The 25218-nt window shown below is 38.5% G+C and overlaps 1 protein-coding gene across 2 annotated transcripts in view; it reads left to right on the top strand.

Moving 5' to 3' along the window:
* SYTL5 (synaptotagmin like 5) overlaps positions 1-24952 on the top strand; it is a 125773-nt gene extending 100821 nt beyond the window's left edge. Inside the window, exons 11-18 of one of the 2 annotated variants that reach the window (XM_054005897.1) lie at positions 2426-2491; positions 3315-3493; positions 5433-5535; positions 8424-8585; positions 13369-13477; positions 14964-15099; positions 17362-17570; positions 18844-24952. In XM_054005897.1, the coding sequence (XP_053861872.1) occupies positions 2426-2491; positions 3315-3493; positions 5433-5535; positions 8424-8585; positions 13369-13477; positions 14964-15099; positions 17362-17570; positions 18844-18986 (1107 nt within the window). In that variant the 3' untranslated portion in view covers positions 18987-24952. The remainder of the gene's footprint in view (positions 1-2425; positions 2492-3314; positions 3494-5432; positions 5536-8423; positions 8586-13368; positions 13478-14963; positions 15100-17361; positions 17571-18843) is intronic. The other variant, XM_054005898.1, reaches the window with a different exon arrangement.
* The last annotated feature ends 266 nt before the right edge of the window (positions 24953-25218 follow it).

Genomic DNA, 25218 nt, shown 5'->3' with positions numbered 1-25218 from the left:
TCTAAATGCAGCTTTCCTGCTGTAGTAGAACTGAGATGATCTCATGCCTCAGTGCTCTTTTCCTCTTCACATCCACCCCAGCATGCTTATTAAAGTCACTGCATGCTATGTTAATGGAAAAGCTTCTATCAGCAAGCAGCTTTCTCTCCCCTCTCCCCCCCCCCCCCCCGAGTGGATCAGTTTTACTGGTCTATTCTGACCTACTGTGAGTGTATGTTGTTGCCAATATTCCCCATCTCTAATACTCACACTTTTCTGATTTTATTTAGTTTATTCTGTGCATCTCATCCTTCAGCATTGTACAAATTCTGCAAATAATTTGCTTGTTGCTGAATTTTAGCCTCTGATAGTGAAACTAATGACTTTGTACTGTGGCACAAAATAATATTATAAATGTCAAATGAGCCCTAATTTTATAGAAATCTGAGTAAGAAGGTTAGAGTGTAGATACTTAGAGTGCCCTGAAAATCAAAACAACAGTATTTGGGCTAAAAGAAAAGATGTTATTTTTCTTGGGTTCCTCCACTGGACACAACAACTTGTCAAGACCATTGCATCAGTCTGATTCCTTGTTCCAGTGTCTTATATTTTACCAGTAAGATATAAATGCTAAGCTGATAAATACAGGCCTCAGATGTTTAGTAAAATGAAGCTCAGCACTCTGATACTCTTAGTGGTATTTGAGACTTACAGTCATTACATGAGTAAGTTTTCTTTAAACAGCCACATTTATCATATTTAACACAACTCCCAGGGTAAATCCCGCAAAACAAAAGGCTTTTATTGTAAGAAGTGAAATATTTCAGTTGCTATAAAATGTTTTCTAAATTAGTCTTTGTTATTTTATTAAAGATTTATTAGCAATGTAGGGATTTTCTGATTCATTTCCGGGCTCCACTGTGACTGCTTTAGTTATTTTCATTCCCAACAGAGGAAAAAATTCAAGAATGGGCTCAGATTCATCAAAGAACAATCCTTTCACCCCTCCCCCCCCAAAGTGTTGACTTTAACATAAACAAGTAAGGAACGGATTTTCAAAGGCTGTCATTTACATTGTTACACTTCTGCTACATGGGTAAATAGACATTTTCGTGCACACAATGGATAATTTCATTCAAATTTGAGTCACCCCATTTTATGTGCATAACAGATAGAAGTGTGTAAATATTAGGGGTGCACCTTAGGCAACACCCTTTGAAAATGTAGCCCTGAATGTATTGAGACTAGAGGAAAATCTAATTTGTGCAGTAATGTAGATTGATGCTTGCATGATGACTTGAACCAGTCCTAGCCTAGAAGTTAGAGCCAATTTGTATGAATTGCTACAAATAGCTTGTTTTGGTTGGAAGATGGTACCTCCGTACCCCCCATAGTGTTAAAGCTGAACTGCAGTACAGAACACACCAATAGCAATAAAAGCCAAAGCACTTTTATGATGTATAAAATTAACCTCAGACTTTTTCTCTTAAACAAAAAAAAAAAGAGAGAGACATTTCCTAGTGGTGTGGTTTTAGATTTGAGATATCAAGAATAACCACACCAGTCCCTGCTTTCCTTTCTTTGCTGCAGGACCTTAGCAAGATGTTTGGAGGGTCCAACCAGTAATGTCAGAAGAGCTTATAACTTAAGTTGTGGCTCATACATTCTCCCTTCGTTGTTTAGAAGAGGAGCTGGTGATCAAGTTATAAACTCCTGTGACCTCACTGGTGAGATCCTTCAGACATTTTCCCAAGGTCTTTCAGCAACAAGAGGAAAACGGGCCCCTGATCTTAATACTTTAGTTAAAAAAACAAAAACCCAAAAGCATTTTTTTCCACAAAATTTGGAGGCCAATTTTAAAGGAATAGTAAAGGATAAAACCAGAAAAAAAAATTGTTTTTGTTTTACATATACCCTTAAAAACTCCACCGAATTAACCTCTCAACCTACAAGTGTTCAGAGAAGCTTGCTCTAATCACAATTCTAGTTTCTTATGAAGGCCCCAGTGCTGCAAACACTTGCATGCTTAAATTTTCAAACAAGACCGCTAATTTCAATTGGAATATTCAAATACAGAGTTAACTAGTGTTTGCAGTATTATTGACCAAAATGAAAATCCCAGTCTGCTGAGCCGGTGTTCACATTTAATTTGTTTGGTGCTACCTTAATACAGCAGATTCTGTCTTCATTTGTCACTAACCTGTATTCCTGCAGACAAGCAGGAGACACTTTTTCACTCATTACACAATTATACAGTTCATTATTGGAGGGGGATTTAGGTATGGCTTAGTGCCTCACTGCTATAAGTACTGTATCACTGTGATTTAACAGGACATCACTACTGTACCTACCACCTAGTCTGTAGAACTTGTCATTTCTTTTCTGAATTCTTACTGCAGCTATCTAATGCTATTTTCTTTTGACCTTTGCATTGTCTTCCTGAAAGAATTTTCCTGAAGGCTCTGACAGGAAATGCTCCTACTTAAATGTACCTGACGCAGATGGTGATACTGTGAGTTCTCTTGCTTCCTGTGAACTGCTTTTCTGACATTCTGCTTTTCTGATGTTCCCTCTTATTCCTTCTTTGTGCTGAGAACTCTTTTGGTGGTTTACACAGGCTTTTTTTACATCAATTTAAAGACACCAAAAGTTAGATATGTTTTTGATCAATATTATTTAAAAACCAGCAAAAAAATGTACACCAGAGTTTTAAAATGCCTTGGGTTTCTGCAGTGTACAAACTGACTAATTTTTGTCTTACAAAGATTTAATTCTTTCCCAGTAGTTGTATTAGGGACAATTAAAAAATTTGTGACACATGCTTATGCTCTTAGAAATGCCCACGATGAGGTGACATTGCTGTATCAGGATACTGTATATGTTTTTGTGTCATTTCCATTATGGGGTTTCATATAATTTCCTCTGAAGCACCTGGTACTGACCACTGTCTGAGACAGCATACTAACCTAGCGGGACCATTGGTCTACCCCAGTATGGCAATTCTCTATTCCTGGGACTTGCTGTGTGATTGTAGACAATTTACTTAACCTCTGTGTTACTCAGTTGCCCCACTGGAAATGGTGATCGTACTAACTTAACCACCTTTATAAATCATTTTGAGTTCAACATATGAAGAAACACTGTGTAGGCATTTGAGATATTGTGATACCTTTCTATATCAAGTAAGTGGTAATTCTGTTCGTCCTTTGATATCCTAGTTTTCATAGCAGGTTCAGCAGAACAGTAATTGCAAGGCTCTCATTATTTGAAAAAAGCTGGTTCTGGAAAGAGAATGATTGAGCTTCCAAGTCGTCTTTTTTTGGTCTTTATTTCAGACTAGCATTAACAGCATGATGAGTGTTTACAGTGAAACTGGGGATTATGGCAACGTGAAGGTCAGTGGGGAAATACTTCTCCAACTCAGCTACAGCTACAAAACGGGTGCCCTCAACATCCTGGTAAAAAACTGCAGAAACCTGGCCATAGCAGATGAAAAGAAGCAAAGAACAGATCCGTAAGCATAGAGAATTTTCTTCTTACCCTTTCCTAGAAGTGCTCTCAGTCTTACTGCACAGTTTGAATCTCTAGACTGCATGTGAGAACTTATTGTAGCCCTACACTATGTGGACTGGTAATGGGATATGAAGCCTTTCACCTCTAGGTCCCAAGTGATCAGAAGCCATAACACTCTGACTGCTTCGAATCCCATGTGAAATGAGTTAGTGTTTTCAGTGTGTTTCGTAATGAGCGAGAGTTCATATGATTAACAACCATTATCACACTTGGAAATAATTGACATGTTTTTATTGGCAATTTGGGCACAAGGGCCAGGGATCTGAATGGACACAGAGACTGAACTAATTTCTTACTGCTAGAGTCAAGGTTGAAGTCTTTTAGAGGGATAATGTTGGGAAGGTTTGCTCTGCCTTTGATAGGAGACTTTATCTGCCAGAGGTGTTAGTGTGGCGCCTTTATAGAACTCTACATTCCCTTAATTTAAAATAGCCATTTCCTAGTAATAAAAACACAGCCAGAAAAAACAACCTATAGAGTAGAAAGAAATTGCATCCTTCATCCCTCACTCCAAATATGCCTCTTTCTAAAATCAAATATACCGGTAAATCCTAAGTTCCACTTTATTCATTGCTCTTTTTTTATAATAAAAAAAAAATAGATAGCTTCCCCAGCCCGGGGCAGGTACTGACGGGGAATGTGACATGAATGCTGATTCATGTCCCCAGGCCAAGAGCATGACACTGTACAAACAAACTAGTGTTAATTGTATGGTCCTAGGAGAAGTCTCTATTAATATCAGTCTTACCACAAAATAATGAGCTGTTTCCACAACTATCCTTAAATAGAACAAGAGCCAAGAGAATAATTGGCTATTATGTTGTTCATTTTTAATAGTTTCTGCAAATATTTGTCATAAATAAACTAGGTAATTTATTTGAATGATTTTGCTTTTTTTTCCCCCCTGAATATCCATCGACAGATCATGACTTTCTCAAATCTGCTATTCAAAGTTACTTGACAAAACGTTACCTAATTTTGTTTACTCTGTTTTGCTATTTGAGTATGCTGCTTAGTTGTGATTTTTCACATAAACCACGTGGTATTGTTTATTTTACTTCACTGGAGGACTGCAACTGTCACAATCAGTTTTCAGCTATTAATGATCTATTAAAATTCAATCTCTGCCACCAATATTTGAGAATGCAAACTTAAAATGTGGGTTTTTTCCCCAAAATATTCATGCTAGTAAAACTCATTTGCATGAATGTTTGTAGAAAGTGAACACAAAAAGACATGAACATGACCAAAGCAAATTCATTTTAGACTTCAACTGGAAGTTAACAGATTTAATATCTGATTGCCTAAGCAATGCAATGAGGAGGTGCCAAGCTTGGTCAGTCTTTTTTGTTTCTTCCCCTGACCCCCATATTTCTACCCAGTTTTTTGGTAAACTATATGATAGTATATGAATTTAAAAAAGCCTAAAATATTTAAGAATTTTTTATGTATTAATCAAGCTCTAATAATAACAATTTCTAAAATTCTCTAACCCTGCAAATATATGAAGGTAGGCCAAAGGATGAGTTTGTGTAATTTCAAGTTTTGCCTATTAGCATATATGGTCAATCAAAAATGTCAAAACTACAACACAGGAAATTGCTAATAAAGTTATACGTATTTCTCAGGACTGTCAAATTACTTAATTTTTGCTCTTGTGATTATTTTGATGCTGTCAGAATCCTCTGTACATTTGTGTGTTTGTAGATATGTAGCTCTACATATTTTGCCTGTTGAGTGTATTCTCTCTAATATTTATGCATGGATTATTCTGCAAAAATTGATTTCCTGACTAACACTTCTGGTGTAGTTTTGCCAGGTGGCCCTCTCAGACTTGGTTGTTTTTATTCACTGGTAATAATTTACTTCTTGATCTGCAGCTATGTCAAAGCATACCTCCTGCCAGACAAATCTCGCCAAAGTAAACGCAAGACCAAAATCAAAAGCAACACCACCAATCCAGAGTTTAATGAAACACTAAAGGTGAGAACACTGCCACGCCTGTAATCCATGCTGAACTTTGCCATTAAATTTAATTTGGTTTTTATTTCATTTATTTATACCATAAACCAAATATTGGGAAATTGATTTTAAACACTGGGAAATGATGCTAAAAATGGAAATATTTGAGTTAAAATATCTAGCTGTCATTGTGATTGTAGCTTTTGACTTCTCAGTATTGAGGGAGAGTTTTTATTTTGTTTTTCCTTTCCAGGTATAACATAACTTTTGATAATCAACTATTGTATTTTCGGGGATCAGTTTCAGAATCATTGAAATCCCCTCTGTGATGGGTTGGACCCCCCCGCTTTGGGGTGCCACCGGATGTGCTGGGGTCCCACTGAACCCACCTGTCTCATAGCCTGGGTTTTCCTCACTCTGTGTTGCTGTGACCAGCTCTCAAGTTCCGTTCCAGCACACACACAAGTAGGGACACACCCAACTGTAGAATCACACTGAGTCTGCGATCAGCTCTCTGTGGGAGGGCTCAGCTAGGGGAATGGGCAGGACTCCTGTGCACACCTCCTCTGGGATGTAAACCCAAAATAATATTGTCTTGCTCTGTATAGAGAGAGCTGTACAATGCAAGCTCATAAAAATCGCCCCCTCCCTCAATGTGGAGGGAGATATGCACAGCTGCCTCCTTCCGCGCCCCCTCCCCCCTCCCCGCAATATGAATTGCACAAACTGGGTTTTGGAATAAACAAGAAATAAGCTTATTAATGACAAAAGGTACACTCAACAACAGGTTACAGATACTAATTTCTCACCCTAAATGTTGTTTAGGCAGGTTGCAGAGTTTCTGCAGCTCAGAGTTCCAGTTGTCTCTTTACAGGCTAGACCCCTGTTCTCAGCCAGGACTCAGCCCTTGCCTTTCCGCTGCTTTGTTCCTTCAGGTATTTTTAGAAGTTTTCCTTCTTGGGCAGGGAGGCAATGGAGAAGAGCCTTGTTAACCCACTTCCCAGCCTTAAATAGAATTTACATAAGTCGGGAATTCTTTGTTTCCAGTGGAAAAATACTAGCAGTGTCCAAGGTGGTACTCCGTATCAGGTGACATTATCACATGACCTTGTAGTGCAGAAACCCAGGAAGCTTCTCAGGAAGGTGGGAGATTAGTATCTTCCAAGTCTTATTGTTCTTCCTAATGACTGTTAGAGGCTGATTTCATACTGTCTTGTAGGCGTTCCCCCAAGTACACACAGTTGTAATTGTTACATAGTTAATATTCCTGACTTCAGATACAGAAATGATACATGCATGTAAATTGGATAAACACATTCAGTAGATAGTAATCTTTTCAATGATACCTCACATGACCCATCTTGCACAAAACATCTTAGTTATGCCATATTCATAACAATATCTCTATGAAGGATATGGGGCGTAACGTCACACCCTCTACAGTGAGTTTGGAACCAAGGGTGATGGGAGTTTCTAAAGTAGCTAAATTACCTCACAAATCCCATTTATATTCCGAAGTCCTTTAGGTACTTTTGAAAATCCCACCCCAAATACTTAAACAGGGTGTTTTTTTTCTATAGCAGCTAATAAATATATGCTAAAACAAGTTTCCTGTTAGAGGGGCTAATATAACTTCTCTGGCCAGTGTACAGAGAAAGTCCAACTACAGAAGCAGTTTCTCCTCCCTTGGTGTTCACACCTCAACTGCTAGCAGAGCACCTCACCCTCCCTGATTGAACTAACCTCGTTATCTCCATACTGATTTATACCTGCCTCTGGAGATTTCCATTACTTGCATCTGAAGAAGTGAGGTTCTTACCCACGAAAGCTTATGCTCCCAATACTTCTGTTAGTCTTAAAGGTGCCACAGGACCCTCTGTTGCTTTTGGCCAGTGTAGTTGGCCTAATCTGGCTATAAAATCATTTCACAAACTAAATACACCTGGTCTGGCCAGATTGTTTACCAAGGGGGTCCTGTTTTATAGCACCATTTGTAAAATGGTTTATAGTATAGTTGCGTCTGGTCTGCACTGGGAAAAAGTGAGTTAGTATCCATTTAGCAAAGATCACATTTAACGCTGTTCTCTAGGACAATCCTAACATGCCTTCCAAACTTTATTACTTTATTAGGCCCCATCTACGCAATCTGATGAAATTTCATATATATATATATATATATATTCTGACAAAGGTGGCTTACTCAGACTTGTGAGTAAGAGCTAAATAGCTAGATTCAATAGCAGAAGAACTGTTTGTCCTATCTGTTCCCATTACTATCATTTAAAAACTGTCTTTGAATCAATCCTTTTGGCCTTTTCAGGCCTTCAAGGCAAAGTCTCATCATTCTAATGGGGTAACTGCTGGCCTCTTACAATCTGCTAGTTAATATATATTTTAATTATTATCACTTGTAACCATTTGGGCTTTTGAAAAATTGTGGCGATACTTTACTGAGAAGAGGGGACACTTTAGAAAGTTCATTACAGTGCTGCCAATTTTTTTTTTATAAAGGCTCTTTGTTATAGAATAGACTTTTATCTTAATTGTTCTATTTAATTACCATGGAAGCTACTGTGTAAGAATCAAATAAAGATTTTTACTGCAAAGGGAACTTCTTAAAATAATCTGGTAAAGAAATAATACAGACAAGTGACAACAACAATAATGTAAAAAGATAAATGCAGGCTGTAAAGTGAACAGTTATCCTTTATAGATCTCTCTTGAATAATAGCCTTCTGCAATTGAATTGATCTTCACTTGGAAAGAAAACAAATGTCTCTTCCGTGCTTCATTTGTCAGCTACCATGTACTTTATGAAGATAAGGTTGTATGTTTTTTATATAGTGCCCTTATGGAACTGGACTTGGCTCTCATTGAATAGATCCTCCACTCTGTTTGTCTTTCAATAGTATGTCATCAGCCATACACAGCTAGAGACCAGGACCCTCCAGCTTTCTGTCTGGCACTATGACAGATTTGGGCACAACAGCTTTCTTGGGGAGGTGGAAATTCCTTTGGACTCCTGGAATTTTGAAAATCAGACAGATGAATGGTTTGTGCTTCAACCCAAGGTGAGGCTCTCCAGTTTTAGTGAAATAACAGTAAAGCAAGATCAATGAGGTTTTGTTTTTGTTTTGTTTTTCCCCACTGAAGTGTAGCTGTAAAATTATATATTTCTAATAAACTGCTTCTGGGATGGACCTGTGAAAGGAATAACACTTCTAACAAACCAACACATACTGTCTATGTTAGTATATATGAATATATATATATTCAAAACCAAACCTATTAAAAGAATAAATATACACATGCATCCAATAGTAGACACAATCAAAAGGGACCTGTTAAAGAAATAGCACATGAAACAATGGATCTTTCTCAAACAATCACCCGCTAAAGGAATAGACCTTTCTTCATGCATCAGTTTTAAGTATTTAACAATTTTCTGTGGTAGTGAGGTTCGGCATTGCTCTTTTATTCATATTGAATTAACAGGTAGGTTATAGCATCATACTATTTGATACACAAAACAGTAATTCTATGGAATATGGCATCTATAGTGCTTAACTAATGTGCTATGTCTTCTGGCACTTATGGTATCCCTCACCGGAGAGGGCTAAAGTGTTTGTTTTTGGAAATGGAACAACTTTAAAGAGCTGTTTATAAACATTAAGATTATATGCTTCTAAGATGCTTGCTGTTATACTAATCAGAATCCTAGAGCCCTGTACAGACACCCGCTTTATATCTGCGGATATCTGAGGCGCTGCAGGGCTCTATCGGGAATGGCAGTGGCGAAAGCAGCCGCACTCTAGGCCGCCACTCAGTAGGCCTGTGCGGGCAGCTTCTCTGGCATGGCTGTACCACTAGAGCGGGCACCAGGCTCACTGGCTTGCATGGTCCCGGACTAGCACGACCAGGGACAGCTGCTGCAGCATGAAACACTCTCACTCAGATCTGTCAAATAAATGATGTGATTTACAATCGTTACACTTGAGCAAGGGAGCTAAAGTAAGTGAGCATCTTAATCTTCTAGGCTCCCCTTCACCACAAAGAAGGGAGCAAAAACTCGTTAAACGTGCAGAGATCAGGCTGGGGGAAGGTAGTTGTGAGTAGAGCTTGTGTGAGTAACCAATTTTTTGGTTCAGCCACCAAACCAAATTAAAAAAAAAAAAATCATTTCAGGTTGGCCTGAAACAACTTTTTTCAGATTTTTCAAGTTGAAAAAATGTAGTATTGGGTTGAACAAAACATTTCATTTGACCCAAAACTAAATCTTTTGTTTTGATTTTGGAGAAGTTCATAGAATCATAGAATATTAGGGTTGGAAGAGACCCTCCTAGTGAAATAGTGTTTCCTAATATCCAACCTAGGCCTCCCCCACTGCAACTTGAGATCATTGTTTCTTGTTCTGTTATCTGCCACCACTGAGAACAGCCTAGCTCCATCCTCTTTGGAACCCCCCTTCAGGTAATTGAAGGCTGCTATCAAATCCCCCCCCCACTCTTCTCTTCTGCAGACTAAATAGCCCCAGTTCTCTCAGCCTCTCCCTGTAAGTCATGTGCCCCAGCCCCCTAATCATTTCCATTGCCCTCCGCTGGACTCTCTCCAATTTGTCCACATCCCTTCTGTAGTGGAGGGACCAAAACTGGCTCAATTCCTGGAGCAGAGGTCGTATTTGTCAGCATTCCTATTTCTCTGTAGCAGAACTGGCTAGTGTAGGGTTTAGCTCTTATTTAGAATTGAGCATTTTACATGAGATACACTCACATTTTGTGTTCAGGCTGATCATAATGTTACGTTGTGAAATTACTGGACTGTAAGACTTGTTGCTCAGTCTCTGTTCAGCTTCACATAATTTTAATTTTTTTTAAAATGATAACAACAAAGGCACTGATGGAGCACTTTCACTCAGATCAAAAAGTAATCAGGTCTAAGCATTTCAGACATTCCAACTAGGAAATGCTGTCTGATTATTTCCAAGCTCATTATAAGAGCTATTAATTCTGCTTCATTATTACCAGATAAAAGAGAACTAGAATATGTCTCATTTGCCTGCTAGGATGATCTGGATAATGTTTTCAGAAATAATGTTTCTCACGTTCAGTGAAGGTAGGGCAAGAAGTAATGGTTTAAATATGCAGCAAGGGAGATTTAGGTTCGATATTAGGAAAAAATTCTAACTATAAGGGGAGTTAAGCTTTGGGCTGGGCTTCCAAAGGAGTTTGTAGAATCATCCTTATTGGAGGTTTCTCAGAACAGGTTGGACAAAAACTTGTCAGGGTTGGTCTAGGTTTACTTGGTCCTGCCTCAGCTCAGGGGGCTGTACTAGTTGACCACTCAAGAGCCCTTCCAGCCCTACATTTCTATGATTCTATTATTATTTTGTAAGTGTAGCTCAGTTTGTTGGTAAGCAAAAAAAAGAGTGTTTTTCTGAATGACAAATTATTGCAAACAGAATTAAAGATCTGGTTTGTTTATATATATGCTAGGTAGAATACTGTCCCACAATATGAACTCCATGTCTCTGACAAGAGCACCAGTTAAATTTTGCTAAGGGTTGACATTTGTTGTAATCTGATGCTATTCAGCTGTTTTAAGAAAAAAGTTGAGGGTTTTAAGATCCATTTGTCCTCTGAGCGCTGGATGGTCAGTCCTCTAAGGGGAGAGTGGTTAGATCAGAATGGTCAGGAGAATAACTTTAGGGTTAAAGCACAGGGCTGGGAGTCAGGAGACCTGAGTGTTAATTCCTGGGTAATTTGAGCAGGTCAGTTCTAAAAATTAGGGCCTTAACTTAGTGCTTCACTTCCCCCATCTGTGAAATGGGGGAAATTATTCTGACCATCTTCACAGGGAAGTTGTGAGACTAAACTCACATGCTTCAGGGCATAATAAAGCTTCCTGGCAGACAGGGATTTAAAATTTTTATTAAAGTTAATGTTTAAAATTAAATGTAGATGAGTTAAGAGGGAAGGTACTGTACATCTGGGGTCTGGCTTGAGTTGTGAGGGATTACAGGTATCAGTTACAAGGATCACAAGATACATACATATCACATAATCAGCATAGACCCAAATTGGGGTGCGGGAGTTTTTAAAGCATCAGTGGATAAGTGGGCTCGGGTACGCCGCCCATGGAATGTATAAAGAGTTCAAGTCCGTATCAGTGTCGCAAATAAGTACATGGGTGGGGTGCATCCCTTGGTTCGTCTTAAAATGAAATTTTCCCCTATGGGCAGGTTATTCTGCAATTGTCCACTATAGAGTTTGTTGCACCTTCCTCTGAATCCCCTCCCTGTGTATGAGCAGATGGCAGGATCTAGCCCTAAATATTTTTATTAATCAGATGATAGTGCCTTAACCTGCAGTCTAACTTTAAAGGCAGGCTGAGCTTCTGTATGTCACCTTACATCTTTCTGAGGTTATTTCTTTTCCTGAAAGTAAAATTCTTCACCTAGTTATTGGGATCAGGAGGCAAGTTGAACAAGTTTCAGCTGTAAGTTCTCACCAGTACAATTATTTCATAAGCAGTGCAGTATCTTGATGCAGTGCTCAGAATGTAATTCCATGCATAGCATATTGCCCAATCACTCAGTGTTGTCATACTGGGCAGCACTTCATGTATCATAGTCATAGAATTGTAGGGCTGAAAGGGATCTTGAAAGGTCAGAAAGTCCAGTTCCCTGCATTGAGGTAGGACCAAATAATCCTAGACCATCCCTGACATGTCTGTCCAACCTGTTCTTAAAAACCTCCAGTGATGGGGATTCCACAACCTCCCTTAGAAGCCTATTTCAGAGCCCTCCCTCCTTATAGTTAGAAAGCTTCTCTTAATACTAATCTCAATCTCCCTTGCTCAGATTAAGCCCAGGAGATCTAGGTATCTGGATCTAACACACCTTTAAGTTCCAAGCTTATGAAGCACATTCTGATTGCATGAGTTGTCCCACTGACATCAGTGGGGCTACCTGTGTGAGCAAAATTAGGTACATGCTTAAATGTTCCACAGGATTGGGAACTTAATGTATTTCATGAACAATTTCTCCATTGTATTCCATTTCTCTAGGAGAAATCACTGTTTACTGATATATGATTTATTAATTTTATGGGTAGGGGAAGCCTACAAAAGCAGCTAGTTTTTAAAAATGTCCTTATAACCCATTTTCTTATTTAAATTAAAAAATACATGAGTCTAATATTGCTTTTGATTAATGTTATAAAAAAGCATAGAGCACACTCCTTCTGGACTGAATTGAGAAATTTAATGGGGAAAAAGAGGTGCAGAATGTTGAGAAATGATGTTTGGGAAGAAGAGGAAAAGACATTTGGGAAGTAATATTTATATCTGTAAATCTCTGTTCTGTTTCAGGGCCAGATTATACCCCCTTATTCCAAGAATAATCGTATTGAAATCAATGGGGGCTAGTTATGGAGTAAGGTACCCTTATTCATGTTGATTAATATCAGAATCTGGCCCTAAAGTATCTACAGTTTATATATCCAGCTTACTTGGATCTGTTTGTTTGCTGTAAATCAGTGCTTGACATGGGTTGGAATTTTTCTTCATTCTAATAAACCGAATTTCTCTCTCCCGTTTATGTTTACTGAACAGCATCTAGTGCAGGGCATATGACGTCTGTTCTTCTGAGCTTTTTGCACTCCCTCGACTATGAAATTTTCAAAAATGTGGCTGTCTGTATTCAATCAGTGAGGGCTAATTAGCTATGAGCACTGTGCAGTGGCATGGCCCATTTAAGCATCTATCATGGCTTACCTGTACAATAGAAATAATTGAAAACAACTGGGTAAATAATTAAGCTTAGATGGATTTCTGTTTTTCTTTCCTCTCCATCAGCTGGAGGTTGCAGCGGATGTCGGGCTTCAGTATAAAGGAGAGCTGATAGTTGTTTTACACTACATTCCCCCTGAGAAAAACCTAATGCTTCCCCTCGGACAGTTTCAAGGTAAAATGAACATTGATGGCAGCGTCCTCTGAGTATTGGAAATAACCTGTATGATGAAAGCTGAGGTATAAAGTCACAGAGTTGCAGACAGTTGAAGTTCTGTGGCAATAAATTAGGCACCTGTATTTGAGGGAATTTTCAAAGGAAAGATGCTGCTCGCCCACCCCCAGTAATGAGATGCCATTTATGCACCATTAGGAGTTGTTGCACAGCTGTGACATCAGTAAAAAGACCCAGCTGGTCAATAGCCATGGTTTAGGACGGTCATTATCCAAAGCAATACTCTAATCCAGAGTTGTTGTTGTGCTTTGTGCCATCTAGTTTTAAACAGTACATGGATGATCAGAGTAATGGAGCTAGCACAGTTCCTCTCGCTGTTCAGAACCTTTTTACATGATTTAGTCTACGATTTCCTTTGCTCAGTTTCATCCCATTACTCCTACTGTAATTATATCCCTTAGGCGCCTATTAGAATTGTCTAGGGTGGTCCATTATAATCCTCTGAAATGGGCAGTGTTTCTGTGGAGGAAAAGATTATTAGTTACTACATGTACTGCAGTAGTGTCCAGAGAAATGATTGTCCAAAGAGGTAGCTATGACCAGATAGCTTGGACACACAATATACACACAGACCACAGGCAGAGAGATTTGAGCACAAGAGGAATTTATTGCCAAAAGACACAATACAACTTTGCAAGCATTGGTAGCATATTAGGCTCTTTTCTCAGATGAATTACATTCAGTTTATTAGCAGTAAATTCCAAGGCCCTCTGCTATAATCTGATAGTCTTTGGTCTGAGGAAACCAGTTGCTCCATATTGTAATTTGTATGCCCCAGATTTCTTGAGTTCTTAAGTATTAATTTTACTCAGAAAGCACAGTGACAACAGAGGTGTGAATGAATGGCCTTCACAGCACATGGATCTGAGCAATTTTTATATTCATTAATCTAGATTTTAACTAAATCATTTTAAAAACTCCATGCAGCAAGGTATCTCTTCTGGAGTGAACTTGTACCATATACCTCTTTATATCAGGCTTTATGAGAAATGCTTCAGATTCTGCCTATGGGGGGAGACTGTTGGATAAGAGCATCTCTTTGCTGCCACAACTCAGAATGTATTATTTGTCATCTGTAATAGAGAAGAGGAGAGGATTTAAAGAAAACTTGACCTTTTCCCTTCAATGTATTAGTACTACCATATTTGTACTTGGAGACTTAGGATAGCCCAGCCCTGTGATGTCTGTCAAGGATTGACCATGTTTGAGTCAAATTTTTTTACCAGGTGTTGGGTGATCTCCTCCTTTTTCCCCACTGTGTTTACAAATAAAGGGCCAGATTGTAGACACAAGCAGTACTTCACTCCACGAATGATCCTGTTGAAGTAAACAAGTGGCAGAGTCTCTGGCCAAAAAGGCTTACATTTCCAAATTGGTTATGCAGTATTAAGTTCTTGATTTTGTTGTTGGTTTGTTTTATGTACAGGAAAGAAGAGTTTAAAAAAAGGAAAGAAAGGAAACACACAGCTGCCTTCTGGGGGTATGTTGGAGGTCCTCATCAAGGAAGCCAAGAATTTAACAGCTGTGAAGTCAGGAGGCACTTCTGACACATTTGTTAAAGGGTAATTTTTACTTTCCCATATTTTGCATAGCACATCAAGAGTAAAACTAGCTTTTGCATTGAATCCTAGTTTATCTGATCAATATCATTTTTGTCTGATAGCTACTGAACTTTACTCCTGAAAAAGAACTTGCACCTCAAAATGGATTTTTACTTTAAATTCTCTTTGTCCACTATATTTAAGTTTAGGTCATAATATGTGATTTTAAATCAGAGCATTAATTTTACTTTGTAGACTTCAAAATGTGGCTTTGAAATTTGACATTAAAGGTAAAACTTTTTTTAAAAAAAAGATGAGTATGTCATATGTATACATACTATATATACATTTATGTAATAGAGTATGATTTCATATATATAATGTCAGATTTTTGCTATATACATATGCCTCATTATATTATTTATTTTTTTAGCATTTAGAGTCTGAAGTTAGTATCCCTGAATAAGCAGAAAATATTTGCTGTAGGAACACACTTATATTTGTATAAAAAACCATAATCCTGCATGCCTGATTATACTAGATTCATCATAAATATGAGCATGGCACTCAAGGTGGTAAATGAGTGAAATATGGACAGCTGACAAGAGTGTTTCTCCTTGCCATTGTCCTTGTCAATAAAAGCTTTCATAGTTGCCTATTTTACATATAGTTGTGTTGGGTATAGTCTGCATGTTTTGGTTGAAGTGAACCCCTTGATAAAGTTTCACCACTAACCTGATGCCCCATATGGATTCACCTCCTCTCCAGACCAGCTAAACCATTCCTCTGAGAGTGGTCAATTGTTCCTGAGGTTATAAAAATATTTCTGAAGGTAAAATGTTTTGCTTTTGCTGTAGCTCAAATTGTCTCAAGTGACAAATGTATTTTTGCAAGTTTTCCTGGGGCAGATATACCCAGAATTCATTGTAAGGTTTTCACCCTGCACCTCCCATTCACATGATCCAAGTGCTGTACTATTAATGCACTGAGTACATTTTTTTTTAGGCACAAAGAGCAATCCATAGGCTTATTTTACATTGGTTTGCCAGGTGCTGTTTTCTCTATGGTTGGTTACAACTATGAGAAAAACGTTTTTGTTAAAATAGGAAAACAAAGAAACAGATTGTCTGGTCCCTCACTCTCCTCTCTGCAGCTTGTACACACTTGAGATGTGGAGTTTACACCAGGCTAAGGAGAATTTTTGTTGTTGGATCCCCTTGTTTATGAATTGGCAGCACATTGCTGTTGCTGACACTGTGAACTGTCTCTGGCTAGCTCATCACACACATCTGTTGTTGCTGGCATGGGTTGTTTTATGTAAGTGGAGCTTGAACCAATTTCCCTTGGACAAACTATTTTCCATCAGGTTACATGGTTTTTCAAAATATATTTTCTATAGCTGAGATGAACCCATAAACTGTACTGGGGGAAGGGTAGGTACAGATCAGGGAGATTTATCCACTACTCTGACTTTGAAAATAATATATTGTGTTTACAGAGTTTCAAGAAAAGAGTACTCTGGTTAAAATATAAAGCTTATGGAATTGAAAAAATTGTCAGACTTCAGCGCATCCGAGGCTCTGTGTTTTAGTGAGGAATTAGGCTTCTGGTGTAAATGTAAACATAAGCTTATTTCGATTCATAGGGGATAATACCATCCACTGACAAGCTGCTAATGTTCCTTCCCTACCACCCACTTATTTTTACCCAAGTTAGGTTAGATGTGTGTATCATCATGTAATAGTGTTGCTTCTCACCATGAATCTGAAACCCTTATTTACATGGAGAAGCATTGTTCTCCAGGAGGAATCCCATTGAAATTGAGAGTTTTGTGGTTAAGGTCAGTGCCTTAACCTGGGATACAGGAGAGCTGTATTCAATTCCTGTCTCTGAGCCAGACAACCTGGACAAGTCACTTGGGTCCCAATTCAGCACAGCACTTAGGCATATGCTTAACTTGACTTCAATGGGACTTCAACGTGTACTTAAATGCTTTGCTGATTTGGGGTTGTAATCTCTCTCTGCCTTGGTTTTCCATCTGTAAAATGGGGATAATACTGCTTCTTTTCTTCCATCCTTTTTCTGTTTTGTCTACTTAGAAGGAAAGGTCATCAGGGAATGAACAATTCTCACTATGCATTTGTACTGCACTCAGCACCATGGGGCCCTGATTTTGGTTGACTTCTAGGTGATACAGTAATACAAATGATAAATATGACTGACGTGAAGTCTCATCTACCTGTTTTTTTTCCTTCTCTTTCTCTTTCTTTCTGTCCCCCTCAGATATCTGCTCCCAGATAACAACAAAGCAACAAAACATAAAACTCCTGTAATAAAGAAGAGTGTTAACCCCCACTGGAATCACAGCTTCACTTTCAGTGGCTTGAATCCTACGGATCTACACAACTTATGCCTAGAACTGACAGTCTGGGACAAGGAGTCACTCTCCAGTAACATCTTTTTGGGAGGTGTCCGTTTGAGCACTGGAAGTGGTAAGGGCCATGTTTGACTGGGAATCATCACTTTCTTCAGCACATATCTCATAACCATATAAAGGATGGGAATGCTGTGAATATGGGGCACAGAGGAACTATGAGAAATGAAAAAAGGGTGGCTTAATAGTCTAGAGGCAACTTATTTCTTTATGCTATCCAGTGAGAGACATTAGTTTGCTACCCTGTTGTAACTATGCTTCCGAAGCCAACCGGGACTGTGAGAATTATGGAAACACTTCTTACCATCTGAGTGAGAAATGAGAGTTTCATGTTACTCAACAGCAACCCCTCTGGCTGATGAAGGGGCAGGTATGAAGAGAGAGTCGTCCATTCCTTCTCAGCTAGGAAGACAGTAGTTGTGGGATAGAGCCATGTTGGGAAATTTTGCTGGCCTCTGCCCATGATATGCCTATTTTGTGACTACCAAAAGGACTTTAGTTTTCAGCTAATTGATGACAATCCAGCGTCTTTCAGGAAATCAGATACATATGTTACTTATTTGTTTTTTAAGCTTATATAGATTCTTTTTTAAAATTATAATGGGGAGATGCTGAATTTACAGCAAAACCAGACAAAAACCCAGCCAAACCCAGGCTGACAAATCACCTTTTACAGTTTCTATTGCATCATTCTTTTTGAGATATTTCTAAAAAACTTTGTTCATTTACGTATGAAATACTTCTGGTTTCTTTGTTGTTCTTTATTTTCCTTTAATGGTCTGCCAGGTTTTTTTCCTCAATAGATAAGTGTAAACCTTCCTCACCAGAAAAATCCATAATCTTTGTAAGGCACATGCTTGATAGTAGTGTCTTGCACACAGTAGTGCAGTGAAGGAAGACGCTGTCTTTCTGTACCTTCTTGAGAGAGATAAAGTGGGTGAGGTAATATCTTTTATTGGACCAACTTCTGTTGGTGAGAGACAAGCTTTGGAGCTACAGAGAGCTCTTCCTCAGATCTGGGAACGGTACTAAGAGTGTCACAGCTAAATAGAAGATTGAACAGATAGTTTAGCATAAGTAGTTAGCTGTGACACTCTTAGTACCTTTCCCAGATCTGAAGAAGAGCTCTGTGTAAGCTCGAAAGCTTGTCTCGCTCACCAACAGAAGTTAGTTCAATAAAAGATATTACCTCAACCACCTTGTCACTCAAATATCCTGGGACTGACAGGGCTACAACTACACTGCATATACCTTCTTGAAACAGATAAGGAGCCATATTAAGTTACGTCTCACTAGCATGCCAAAACTCTCCATGTTTTTGCAATTGCCAGGTGTAAGTAACGGGAAGGAAGTTGATTGGATGGATTCTCACGGGGAAGAGCAGCACCTCTGGCAAACGATGATGGACAATCCCGGAGTTTCTGTGGAAGGTATATTAATGCTGAGATCTAGCATGGGAAAACGCAGACTCTGAGAACAAATGGCTTGCACAAGGATAAACTCCAGCTGTTTTGCTGACGTGACTCTTAACTGTTGTGGGGTACCACAAGGATGCCTGGCGTTAGTGGAATTCAGTCTGTTGTAACTTTACATATGCGAAAGTGGGGAAGAAAGACTCCTCTTTGCCTTGGATTTTAAGGCTCCAGAGTTGGATTATAATGCATTCTGCACTTTCGTGCATCCATATTCTTAAGACAATGCTCCTTACTCTAGTGAAACTCCTACTGAAGTCAGTAAGAAAGATACTGAATATAGAATATAAATCGAGCTTTCTTTGTCTCAGAGGCAGAAATATGGTCTACTAGTGTCAACATCCATGAAGAATATGGAGCAAGCAAATGCTTTAGTCATTTGATGACTAATTATTTATGGTATAAGCCAATTTGAAGCAACTCAAAAGTTTGGTATTTGAAATGAGATTAGAAACCACCAGATTCCAAGCAGTCTGAAAGAATAATTAGCAACATCCCTTCCCCCTGTTTACGTGTTCAGTTATTTGAACTCCGCATGACAGCAAGCCTTGCAACAAGCATCACTGCAAGAAAAGCTGATACACTGCACACAGCAGCCATTATTTGGATATTTAGAAATAGGCAGCAGATGTGTGGATATAAAATAACAGGAATGCTCTACTCTGCAGTGATGCGTGTGTTGTGTATTTCAGTGCACCATTCAGAATGCAAGCTACGGTTCCCCCAGATCAAAGAGCCTCATATGAAAACAGATTATTATACATCCCTAAGCAGCTTCCAGAACTAAGCACCGTTACTTATGGCTGCATTATAACTTTTGCTTATAACTCATTTAATAATTCAGACATCACTGTACAGAAGAGGAGAGAAGTTCAAACATCTGTCATAACTGATGAGATGCTGACGTTTACCCACACCTGCTGTTTCAGGTTTAATGGACTAAGTCCCAATTCAGTAAAACATTTAAGGAAATGATTTAATTAAGCATATGCCTAACTGCTTTGCTGAATTGGGGTTTAAATGGGGAAGTTTTCTGAATGGGTTGGAATCCTAGTCAAGCATATCCTGCTGATTTATTAATTATTAACCATGATATGATTTCGAATGGGATTTTGCTGCTGACTGTTACTAATATGAGTCCTTGCACTTATAGTACTAATGCATTTTAATATAAAAATGTTGTCTTATGATTTCAATTACTCCATGTTAAATGGCATAGTTGTTCTATATTTATTTGGTTTCCTAAAGACTACTTTGTGTGTAATGAGATCTGTCCTTGTCTCAATACCACCAAGCTTACATTTTTGCCCGCTAAGACTAGACTCCCCCTATGTGCACAGAGCACAATGTTTTCTATACCTGCTTATGGGCTGTAGCTGTGTTTATACAGCAGCAGAACCATAGCAAGGAATAATTGATCCTTACCAAATATAACGTGTACAGTATTTGCAGATTTATGTGATACACTAAGTTCAGCACTCGTGTGCTATGGTGATAGGTATCTTATACAAACCTAAGAAACAGCAATAAATTGGGTAAATTACGTTTCATCTCAATGATACATAATTAAAATTGTGCTCCCTGTCATCAACAGTAAATACATCTACTGCTATTCTCAACCTTAATTATTTTTCAAGCATTTTACTTTTGGGAGCAAGACAGTATCACTGTGAAAAATATTTAGCAACCACAAACAAAATAAACCAATACAAAAACTCTGTCACCTCAACCCCATATATAAGTACAGATTCTCTCTCTGTTCTTTTTCTCATACGGTCAGAATTCAGGACCTAAAGCTTTCTCTGAAGAAGAGTTACCACAATCATGCTTATTTGAGAGGTAAAAATCCCACCATTCACAATGCAGTAACAGCTGAAGCCCCAGGTTTTATGACATGAAGTACTAATGGCTAAATAACTACAGCTTGAGTTTTGTACCTGAAACTGAAGAAATGCCCTGTCCACTACCATTATATCTCCCATTTACAATTGAGGCCAAAACCTTCAAATTGTATGTCTTTTCTCTCCTTTATAATCTTATTTTTTCCACCTGTTCTGTTTCTGGGTTTGGCTTGAGTGGCATGAAACTGCTGAACATGTCACAAGTTACCTGTTAAAATAATAATGTAGTAATGTTAGGTGGAAAATATATATGTTTTTAAATATCTCGTTGTTTGCATTACAAAGAACACCATAGGTTACTAAAACAGATTTCTAAAAATCTAGGACAAGACTTTGAAAAGTGACTAGTGATTTTGGGTGCCCAGTTAGAGATGCTTTAAAGGGCTCTGATTTTCAGGAGGGGCTGAACACACCTCCTCTGATAATTTGACCCCTTTAAAGCAGCTCAGATTCGACACCCAAAATCAGTAGGTGCTTTTAGAAGATCCTGGCTGTAATTTTCTTTATTCCATTTGGCTGTTTACATTTGTTTACTTTTGGAATTTCACTCAGGGCAGTGAAAAGAGACTAGTCTGTTTCTCGTCAATTTTACTCTCCTATTCTCATGCATTTTCATGGGAGTGGGAGTACTTCTGTTCACAAAAGCCCAGAAGAATGTATAATTTTAAGCACAGAAACCAAACACGCAAACACACCCCGATGCACTCTTTTATTAAATGTTTCTTTTAGTTTCACAATAATTCTTTTAAAAATGGGTTTTCTTTAACAGTTGTCCTCTCAAAAAATACCCTATAATTGGGGCCTAAACTACCCCATCTCTTTAATGGACTTAGAATCTGGATTTCCTAAGGGGTTTAAATCACAGAGACATGTTTGTTTTAGGAGCGTTTACATTACACTGACATGGAGGCTCAAGCTCTATTTTCATTTATGTGTTTGGCCAAATTTTTAAAAAGTAACAGTTATTAAACTAAAGAAAATGATTGAGGGTAAATCCTGACCCTATTGAAGACGGTGGGAATTTTGCCATTGACTTCAGTGGGGCCAGGATTTCACCCTGAGTCTTAGCCTAAAAGGTTGAGTAGTATGGGCCAGATAATAAAGAGGCTCCATCCATTATCTGTAGTTTTATATTAAGTATATGGAATAAGACAATAAATTCCAAATGGGAAGTATTTGCATTAGGAGGCTGCTGTTTGTTTATGGATGGGATCTGGGCAGTGCAGTGAGTGTCTCACAGCTTAGTACAGACAGTTTAGTTTTTGTTTTATTTTAATGTATGCCTATCACACATGGGCTAAATGAATCAATGCTGTAAACCCCAGCAGCTATTTAGAAAGCTTTGATCTTCAATGGGGTGATCAGTACATTGGTAGAAAGCATTTGGTGTGTGGAAAACATTGTCACATTAATAATACCCTTTAAGTACCTGTTCTCTTCTTTATATAAATGGTGTATGGGATGGGAAAAGTACAAGATATCTGGAAAACAAAAAGTCAGATGTGCAATCAGTTATTTGATTAATTGCTTATAATTCTGTGCCATTATGTACTGTGTGTCACCAGACTGAGCACTAAAATGGCCAATAAGTAGGGTTACCAGATAGTAACCGTGAAAAAAACGGGACTGGGGATGTGGGGTAATAGGCGCCTATATAAGAAAAAGTCCAAAAAAAAGGGTCTGTCTCTTTAAAAATGGGACATCTGGTCACCCTACCAATAAGGGGACCAAGTTAAAACCTCCCTTGTGTATAGATTTGTGGCACTGAAAGTACATGAACCATTACTCAAGGCAGATTTCTACAGAAATCTCAATCTAATTACTCTTACATTTAACCCTGATTTATAAATTCTAGTCCTGAATAATAAGACTTGACACAGTAGATAATTCTAAACTATTCTTTAGCACAGTTTTATATAGCTACAATACTTGGGAACAAGAAGCATCTATTTTTAACAGTATTGATTTAAAAATAAAACAAGTCAAGCACAATGCAGTATAATAAAATATGTATTTTTCTAACAATTTAACTACAAAGCTTCATTCTCTACCTTACTCTTCCCCTAATTATCAGTGGGTTTGACTTATTTAAAAAGCATGAAGTTACAAACATTAAAAACTATAATAAAAGATACAAATATCACTGTAAAATCTTGAGCCAGAGCAATAAACATCTCCTTATACTGCCTTGTCACTGCCCATTGCCCAGGCATCTTGTCTCTAATGCAATTAGACATTTTATCAACGCACCCCTTTTCTTTGCTAATGGGCCATGGGAGGGGCATCGCAAAGGCATAGAGGGAACCCCCTTATCGTCCTTCAAGACTCGCACTGTTATTGCTTTTCCATGACCCCATTGCAAGAAGTTCCAACATCACTTTCTCAGTTGGCAGCTCAGATTTTGTGCCACCATTCTCAAGGGGCTTTTGCTGGCAAACCTGAGAGGAGGGTTCTGGGTGGTAAGTGCCGTATATCATAGTGCATTGATTAGGTCGGAACCTTACCACATCATGCCCTTTCGATAAAGATTACACTAGGGAGACATAAAACTAGCCCTTGCTTTTCAGAGGAAAGATTTAATTGTGTAGACTCGTTATATATTTCCCTGCTTGGTTAGCCTGTGTAATTTGCCACGGTTCTGAGCAGTGTTCCGGAAGAAGTTTACAAAAGTACAACAGCAAAGCAAGCTTTGAATATCCTAAATCATTGATTGAAAAGACTGAAATATAGGAGGATGACAGTTGAAACTGTGTCCCCTCCCCAATCCCATCTTCTTTTCCTTTTAATTCTGGATCACGTCCACCATTAAAAAGGGGGTTCAAAGTCATAGTACCACAGTCACCTTGTCTATCAGCTCACATGCTATAATAAAGGTTGCACCTGAATCTTCCCTAGTTCTCCCTCTCCCACTCACCCCTCCATGTAGCCTTCAATAAATCCTCCACTAAGGATCACATCTGATATGTCAAATTCTTAAATTCATGGTTGCGTCTAAATGCTGGCCTCAGATGGCGCAGCAGTCACAGGCCCACTTTGATACTGGCCCTACTTCTTTTCCTCATTATAAAGGAGAACTGAAGTTTTATTTCCCAGCCTGGGACACTGGTTTTTAGCTCTTTGCAACAGTAGCAAAATAACAACACCAACACACAACCCAACACCAGAAAACAAACAAATGATTCTTCCTTAGAGCTGACCTGCATGCAGAATGGTAATAATGCATTGAGAACTTTATTCCCTAGATTTTAAAAAATGATATATATTCAAAGATACTGAGGGCAAGATTTAGGAGGCCTGGGATACAGGCTGTGGGAAGGGGTTGGACCCGAGCAATTCCCATAGGGGATGGCAAGCTCTAAGTAGTAATGGTGTATTCTTCCTTAATTGTCCATGAGATGCGCTAGACCATGTCAGCGGATTCCAAACACTGTGCCCAGTGGGTGAGGGGTGCTGTCTGACATGGCGGTGATAATGGACATGTAGCTAAATAGTCTATATTAATGCTAGTGTGTGAGCCTGAACTTGTGAACAAGTGGCTTTTGGTTTGTTTTTGAGAATCTATCCTTTCCACATCCCGTGTCATGATTTAGATTAGCCATTGCAATAGTTCTTATTTGTGACCATGAATTATACACAGCTGCATACTTTTAGTCCTCTTCTGGAGAACTTGATGCTTTTTAGCCTTAGGCTGCTTTGGACAGCATGTATGAGCTCCCCTTTTACTTACTTTTGGGGTTTGTTTAACAACAAAATTAGTCTTTGTTGAAACGGTTAGAGAATATCATGTGTCCTCGTCTTCTGAATTCTTTCCTGTTCAAACTTTCTGTTGCTAGCTCTCCATTTGGTACAATTAGAGTGGAAATGAACACTGTTAGCATTCACAACATTGCATTATAAGAAGCTATGCCAAAATCAAGCCAAAACTTTCCTGCCCAGCTTGGTCTTGTCCTTTCCTGTGTACTGTACATTCAGACTTGTGGACTGTGGAAGAAGGTTGATGGTGAACCCATTTGTAGTTATTGTAAAATACAATGTTCTTTCTCTTACAATAAAACTAATTAAACATGGTTCTGTGTTCCCGTCTCTGCTAAAATGCTTTACATCAAACCCCTTGGGCCCCTTACAGCGAACATGCTGTTGCCCTTTTCTAACCGTGATGAACAAGGACTTCATCTACATGCAGCCAGTAATACTAAATGTATGCTATGATCTAAGACCTGATAAGTGTAATGTTACTATACTTCTTGTGTGCTTTTCTCTTCTCCTTCCTGCTATTGCTTTGTCTTCTCTCCCTCCCTTAGCTGCTCTTTTTATGTTAATTTTTATATTTTTG

Source organism: Malaclemys terrapin, chromosome 1, assembly GCF_027887155.1.
Source record: "Malaclemys terrapin pileata isolate rMalTer1 chromosome 1, rMalTer1.hap1, whole genome shotgun sequence".
NCBI classification, from domain to species: Eukaryota; Metazoa; Chordata; order Testudines; family Emydidae; genus Malaclemys; species Malaclemys terrapin.
This window is presented reverse-complemented; position numbering and strand designations above follow the sequence as displayed.